The sequence below is a fragment of the Propithecus coquereli genome, unplaced genomic scaffold, assembly GCF_000956105.1.
Source record: "Propithecus coquereli isolate 6110/MARCELLA unplaced genomic scaffold, Pcoq_1.0 Scaffold131, whole genome shotgun sequence".
In the NCBI taxonomy this organism is placed as follows: Eukaryota; Metazoa; Chordata; class Mammalia; order Primates; family Indriidae; genus Propithecus; species Propithecus coquereli.
Genome location: NW_012137303.1, coordinates 4,965,999 through 4,974,044, shown reverse-complemented (window position 1 = coordinate 4,974,044; position 8,046 = coordinate 4,965,999). Strand labels below are relative to the sequence as shown.

Below are 8,046 nucleotides of genomic sequence, written 5' to 3'. Positions count from 1 at the left end.
GCTCAATCTTGGATTTCCCAGTCTTCAGAACAGTGAGAAATAAATGGCTGTTGTTTATAAGACACTCGGTTTATGGTATTTTGTTATAGCAGTCCCAGGTAACTAAGAGACACTGCTACTGTAGCCCTCAAAACCATTGATGGAAGGGGAAAGACTACATAATAAAATGGATCTGTAAATAAGTTAACAAAATTCCTATATTTCTTGTCCATTCAAGTATTACTTACTCCTTAAGAAAAATTTCAACTGTTGCCACATCCAAAAAGTCTCCCTGATTATTTCTGTGTAAATGGGTACATGTTTTTGTGTTTATTAGAATCTATTTTGTATTATCTAATTATTTCATGTATGCAATCTTTCTCCTCAATTAACTTGTAAACTGCCAAGGGAAGGTGTATGCATGACATTTTATAACTACTTGATACCCAATTAAGATGTTATAAATTCATGCTTTGGAGCATTCCCTTTCTGATCCTGCATATAGCAATTAGCAGATAAAATATAAAAGATACAATTAAATAACTTAGAAATACTAAATGTATTGATAAGCCAGAAATGAAATAAAATACAAAATGTTAAGAGAAACTAACACTGCAGGTCTGTTTGTGTCTCAACTTGGAAGCAAGCAGAGATGACAAAGCGTTCTAGATTCTGTGGGGTAGAAAGAAATGAGGTCCCTTACATGCAGTTTGGAACTGGATTTAGTCTCACTGCAGGTCTCATGTTGGGCTAGTGTGGAACTTGTTGGCCCTGAAAAGGAGGATGAAAAAAGCCCTGATTTACTAATTGTGGGTGACATAAGATTTACAATGTTGCCTCTTACAGAGGCACAAAGAAGCAGACAACTTTGCAGCCAAGCAGTAGGAAATGAAATCGCAGATTAAATTATAATAAAAGAAAAACGTCAACAGTGGTTTTAAAATTAGTATTATTAGAATGTCTGAAGGGATACAGAAATGAATAAATCCATAAAAGAAATAAGAAACTATGGACTAAAACAGATATACATGAATAATAAAGGGTAGATATGAAAAATTAGAAATTCTTAAAATGAAAACTATTGTTATTGAAATAATTAGGATAACCATTAAGTCAGACATGGTCAAAAAATAAATAAATAAATAGGAATATAGTTTTGAGAAATTCTATAGAATGTAGCAAAATATATAGAGATTTATAACATGGGCTATAGATTAATTTAATATATTTATATAAGGGTTCCAAAAGAAGACAATTGAGTAAATGTCCCAGAGGCCATATTTGAACACATAAATATTTTCCAGAATTGAAAGTAGGCAGAAGGTCTGAATAAAAGTGTCCACCAAGTATCAATCATAATAAATAAAAATAAGTCCACACTAATACGTATCTTAGCCATTCACCTTCAATAATCTTTTGGTGAAGACTGAAAGATTACTACCAACTTAATGCAAATAGATATCCTTAAGCCAAAATTAATTGAAAAATTAAAGATATTTTCCAATAATAAAATAGAAAAATGATTAAGCAAAAATTCCTATCTTTAAAATACCATTTTGTTAATCCAAAATTAGACATTTTAAATAAAAATTCCCACTTTTCATAATCATATACATTATTGAAGACTTTTTAAAATGGAAATGATATATATTACTTCTTTCAGAAGTGTAATACTTTGGTAATTATTTTAAAACCTAGAAAACTATTGGAAGAGTAAGAGATAACTGAACAAAGACTGATGGGATCGTAAACTTTAGCATAATTTTCTAAAAACTTTGGTCATTTTAAGCATTTATATGACACCTTAATATAAACGCTAGCAATACAAAATTGAAAGTGCGAAGTCAAGTTCCATATTTGCTTGTAGACATGACTTTGTTGATCTTGGATTTTTTCACAAATGTGTTTTTATTGCACCAACAATACAGCTTTTCCAACAAAATAAGAAAATTTTATATGCTTATAAGAAAACTAAAAGAACACCGGCAAGGTGTCAAGTTAAATTCAGAACCAGAAATGATTTGTGGGGAAAAAACAAAAAGAAAAACAAAGAACAACAGTAACAAGAAAAAAACTATGTATCACATAGTGAAAAAAAAAAAAAAGATCCATACTTTACACAATAGAACTAGTACTGGCATTGTTACTGGCTAACAGTAATCGAGCACTTCATAGGTACCAGCATCACACTTGACTCCCACTGCCCTGTTCACTTCAAACATCCTTTCTCTAATCCTAGGATTAGACATATGTTAGATTTAAGGGACTAGGTTTCACATAAGCTCTTAAATTACCAATGCTATATATTTTGTCCAGTTTTTTTACTCAACTTTGGATTGCGAGCATTTTCCAAGTCACAAAATTGTACTTTAAAATCTTTATGGACACCGAGTATGGCCATCTAATCATATATTTATTACATAAATAGATGTTATGTGCATCTCATCCCCAATTATTGATTACTCACCAGCACTGATAACTTTTATTTGTTTAAACTTAGCTAAATATATAGATAAGTAACTCATACATTTTCATGTGGCAGGGCTTCAATAAATATCATGCAAAATTAGAAAAATATTCATATTATTTTAACACATTTTATTTGCCTTTTTTCCCAAAGAATAAATTTTAAAATCTTTAAGCCCTCAAATCAGAATAATAAATATAATTATTCATTACCTGATTCTTTTGTTAATTTTGGAGTGGCAATTTTCCTTCCATAGCCAGTAAAACAACAGTTTTGAAAACAATTCTGACCTCCCCAATTGCCTCCTGCACACCATCCCGTGCCATTTATGACTGGCCAAAGGGGCCCAAATTGCTAGCACACAAATACCTCTTGAAAATCTGTACTGTCAGCTCTTCCTCCCCAAAGTTCATCATCAAAGGCAGGTACAGATTTTTTTTTTTTTTTTTTTTGAAACAGAGTCTCATTTTGTTGCCCTGGGTAGAGTGCTGTGTCCTCAGCCTAGCTCACAGCAACCTCAAACTCCTGGGCTTAAGCAATCCTTCTGCCTCAGCCTCCTGAGTAGCTGGGACTACAGGCATGCGCCACCATGCCAGGCTAATTTTTTCTATATATTTTTAATTGTCTGGCTAATTTCTTTCTATTTTTAGTAGAGATGGGGTCTCGCTCTTGCTCAGGCTGGTCTCGAACTCCTAACCTGAAGTGATCCTTCTCCCTTGGCCTCCCAGAGTGCTAGGATTACAGGCGTGAGCCACTGTGCCCGGCCTAAAGGCAGGTACAAGATTTGACTCACTTTTAAATTGATAATACATAGCTCCTTGGGACCATCCCTTAAATTATTCTTTGGCTCTTTGATAATGAATTTTTCCACACCCCCACAAGTTCCCTTGGATTTCAGAAATCCCTGGGGTTTTAAAGGTTAAGCTAAGTGGACAGTAATAAAATGTAGAGACAAAATATAGACGTAGCAGACCTCCTGTGACTTTTAAAAATAAAATAGTGGGGGATTTTCTACCCATGGTAGAGGAAGGGGTACTTATTTTTTGCATAATAATTTCAGCTATAATATTTAAAAAAGAAAAGCCTTGATCTCAAATACCAACCATATATAAACACTTCTATTGTATAAACCCAGAGGCAGTTAATATTTTTAATGAAGACAAAAGCACATAGAAAACAATTACATTTCTTTTAAATCATAGTTTACAGCAAACTAATTGAATTTAAAAGTAATTAAACAAGAAAACATCAATTAGATATCTATTCTCTCTGTTGTATAATTATATTGTTTTATTGCCCATGTTTTATAATTTTTGCCAAGCAGCTTTTAAATCCTATCATCAGTTTTCCAGAAAAGGAAACTGAGAAGCGTTACATGTTTTGGACTCTAAGATGCTGTTTTGATAGGTACGCTGCTGCTGAAATTAGGTCCTCTTTACAAACAGGTGTTCCTCATACATTGGATTTTTCAAATATCCTGACCTATTAGAAACAGTTGAGCTCATGGAGATCTAGTTACTGAAAATTAATAATTGTAGTTGCTCATGTGTACTTTGTTTATAATAGCCAAATTTAAACCAAACCCAGTTTCTACGAATACCTCCTCCCTACTCTCCTCACTTTAAGCAAGACAGACAAAAAACAAGTTGGTTTCAAAAATAAAAGAAGCCAACATCACTCCACTTAATTGCATCCCTGAGAATGGAGTTTATAAAAGAAATGAGGGATCTGTGAAAGTGGTCTCCATTAAACTCTCTTTAAATGCATGCTTCTTTTTTCAACCTTCCTCTTGTTTTCTCCTTTTTGAAATAAGCTACCACCAGTTGATAAATTTAATTAAAGAGCACTGTTTTTCAAAATCATATTTCCAAGTAACAAGAATTTTTATGTCAGTTTCCTACAGAAGAAGTTGTGTTGGATATGCAGTTCTCGATGTAATATGCAATTTGGCTGGTGGGGACTTTTCTTCATTCTTCAGTGTCCTTATTCATGACTCTCTACTCCTTTTGATATATCTTTTACCTCATTTAGCCTAATGATAGTAATAGCCTAATCCTATCCATTACAAAATTCTACTTCACACGTATCAGTACATCATAAACTTCACACCCATTGTTTGGACTTTTCTGCCCATAATCTCATTAATATTTGTTACAATCCTGAGAGAAATTCTAAGCATTACTTTAAATGTCTTAAAATCATGTAGCAGAGGTTCGGAAAGATTATATCTACTCCCTGCCTTGCAAAGCTGGTAAACAAGTGAGGAATGCCAAAATTTTTTCTATTCTATTAGTATCTACTACTACTCCTTTCATAGGCCTGCCCTAATAACCACACTCCCATTGATTTCTCTTGAAATTATTCTGGTATTTATGCAAAGAACTCATGATTTAGCATTTGAAGACTATCTTATATTGCTCTGTAATGAATTCTCCTGTGCCTCATCTCTTAGATTTTAAACTCATCAAAGATAAACACCTTTTGTGCAAGTCTTTCAGCATCACACTGTATATTAGTGGACAAGGATGGATGCACAAGAACTACTTGGGGAGTGACACTCCTTTGCCTTAATAAGAGTCTGTATTGCCTAATACAGATCTAGGCAGACCTAGATTCCTCTCTACTAGACCTTCTTGTCTCTACCTCCTACTATACTTTTTAATCACAGTTTTTGATAGGTGTTAGTTATCGCGCTAACCCTCAGACCTCCAGTCCAATTAATAACCTCATACCTGTACACCCGCTATGGTTCAGCCACCCTGCTATTGATGTTGGGCTTGTGATAGTGTGGCCAATTTTCCTATGATCACACTGACCTTAAGCAGTTGGTTTTTAGGTTTGGTCCTACCTTGCGACTGAGCTGACGACACAGCTAAATTTCCTTTCTAGACATGTTCTCTAGCCAGACTTTTTTCTACTTGAGCAACCTTCATGCATGATTGGTGCACTGGTGCACCACACTTACGAGTGAGGGGGGAAAAAAGGCCACATATAGCAAGATCTCTGCTTACAGAAATTCCAAATTCCTTGGGATCCACAGCTGTCCATGATTTTGTTTTATTCTATAGCCAGTGAATATTTCTACTTTTCTAGCACTTTTCCTATAAAATTGAGAGCAGGAGTTTTGTCAGATTCATCTTTGTAGCAGAATGTTGATTTGATTTGTGCATGAAATGTTGATGAATTGTTGATGCTGCTTATTTGATAAAACTGTAGATATCTGTGGGGCAGATAGGCATTCTAAGAAAATGGCTTGGCAAAAGAGCTAAAAGAACTTGTTTAGAATTATCAAAGGACATCATATTTGTTTCACCTTATTAGGAGAAGGTATCTCCTTTTGCCCAGAGCAGGTCTCTACTATCCAGAGGTAAAATGGCTGATGTAATGCAGCAAACAGGAAACAAATTCGAGTTGTACTGAAATGAGTTAATGGTTCTAATTCTTCACTGGTCCTTGCTGGTTACACTAGGAAGGAACATCTGTCTAGTTAAATACATGATTCGTATTGAAAGGTCTTTATCATAATAGCCAAGAGTACTATTATGATAAACTTGGCTAGGTTTCAGAGTGCTTGTTCACAGTTAGCTAGCACGATTCAAAAAAGATGTAGAACATTGTGTAAACAACTGGAGTTGCACTAAAACTCTCATTCATATCAGTTTAGAATAGCCTTATATCTGAAGAAAATTATCTTCTTAAAATAGTCTTTCAGCTGAGATGATGCTTTTCCAGTCTGTAGCCCACAGGAAGTTCATTACCAACAGCATGTCTGCAGACCTCTACCTAATTCTTATGCATAATAAGTCCAATTTTCCTCTTTGTAGACAGATACTGAGCACATTTGCCATACTCAGTGTTAGAACTCTATAGCCTCATCTTTCACAATATGCAAGAATCACTGAAAGGGTAAAGTCCCTGTCTGGCATCCGTGGGAACCTTTCCATGTAAAGTAGGAAATTTTGATATGTCTGGTTTGCCATGGTCATGGTGTTGCTATATACATTTTGTGACCCTAAAGACATAACAACAATCTTTGAAGTTTTTGTTATCAAGTGATGTGAACTCTACACATCCCAACCACAATGCTGACTCTATCCCCTTGCCAGACCTCCACCCTGTTCCTGAGCCTCCTGGCAGGCTCCAGTGCCAGTCCCCAAGGAAATCAGAAAAGGGTGGAAGCCACTGACCCAGCCATCAATCAGAAGCACCTGACGCAGGTGTGGTTTCCTGTAGTGAGCAGCCCCGGGCCTTAACCGGTACGTTGCATGTCCGTTAAGTAGTTTCATGGAAATATGTACCAATCATGCCACTGTGTTTTCCTGCCAAATTGCCCCCTTGCTAGGCCACTCTGGCACACAGTAAACTCCGCAACCCAGGTGCCCTAGAGATTGACTGGCACGACCGCCACCGAGCTGTCCAAGCTATTTGCTCTATCATTCTAGAAACCACGGTGTCCAAGCGTGGGTCAAACCGGCTTCCGGGTCTCAGAGATGATGCGCTCTTCGCGGTGGAATCTTCTCAGAGCGCCGAGCGTTGCCGCCCGGTCGGTGGGCGTGCGGGGGGAGGGGCCTCGAGGCGAGGCCACGTGACAGCCCCAGCTCAGCGGCCACTTCCGCCCCCGCAGCCTGGGTGTCGCCTCCGGGCCGTCGCCGAGGCCTGGTCCCGCAGCCCTCGCCATGTCGCTTTACTGCAGGCGCAAGTACAAGAGCGGGGACCTGGTGTTCGCCAAGTTAAAGGGCTACGCCCACTGGCCGGCCCGGGTAGAGCAAATGGCCGAACCTAACCGGTACCAGGTGTTCTTCTTCGGGACCCACGAGACGGCCTTCCTGGGCCCCAAGTACCTCTTCCCGTACGAGGAGTGTAAGGAGAAGTTCGGCCAGCCCAACAAGAGGCGCGGCTTCAGCGAGGGCCTGTGGGAGATCGAGAACAACCCCACGGTCCAGGCGGCCGACTACGGGTTCGCCCAGGAGAAGCGCTGCGCAGACGGGCCCCAGCGGGAGCCCAAGGCCGCCGAGAGCGACGCGGACAAGCAGAGCGACGCCGAGGGCGGCGGCGACGGGCCGGGGAAGCTGGTCGTGGACGAGCCCGCCGAGGAGGTGGAGGACGACGAGGACGACGATGAGAAGGGGCCACTGAAGAGGAGCGCGGAGGACCTGCCGGAGGACGCCGCCAAACGGCCCAAGGAGGCCGCGCCCGAAGAGGAGGCGGCGGCGGAGGCCAGCGAGGGCCAGAGGCCTCCCGGCCTGGAGGTGGAGCACGAAGGCGCCGCGTCCGAGCCCGGTCGCGCCTGGGGGCCGCCTCACGAGGATCAGCGAGAAGTTGACGCCGCAGAGAGGGTGGCCGACGCCCCGGGCGGCGGAGATCGCGACAGCCTGTAGTCAGCAATGTTTCAAGAAGAGCCCCCGCCCCGTTCCTGCTGCGGCCCGGCTGTTGCTGGGGAATCTGGCCACGGCCTGCAAACTGGGACTGCCTTCCCCACCCCCGCCCGCCCTTCTCCTCCGCTCATTGTCCCTCTCCAACCCCGCCCTTGGGGCTTGACCTGGACGGGCAGGCCACTGGCTCTCAACTCTGTGCCCCCCAAGCCCCTAGGATCAGGGCCT

At 40.3% G+C, this 8,046-nt stretch overlaps 1 protein-coding gene across 1 annotated transcript; it reads left to right on the top strand.

Annotated features, from left to right (window-relative positions):
- The first annotated feature begins 7,122 nt into the window (after positions 1 to 7,122).
- HDGFL1 (hepatoma derived growth factor-like 1) lies at positions 7,123 to 7,824 on the top strand. Its single transcript, XM_012638566.1, has one exon. The coding sequence runs from the start codon at positions 7,123 to 7,125 to the stop codon at positions 7,822 to 7,824; it is 702 nt and encodes a 233-aa protein (XP_012494020.1).
- Positions 7,825 to 8,046: the final 222 nt, after the last annotated feature.

Coding starts and splice junctions, on each gene's coding strand:
- HDGFL1 (XM_012638566.1), top strand. CDS start 7,123: ATGTCGCTTTACTGCAGGCGCAAGTACAAGAGCGGGGACCTGGTGTTC.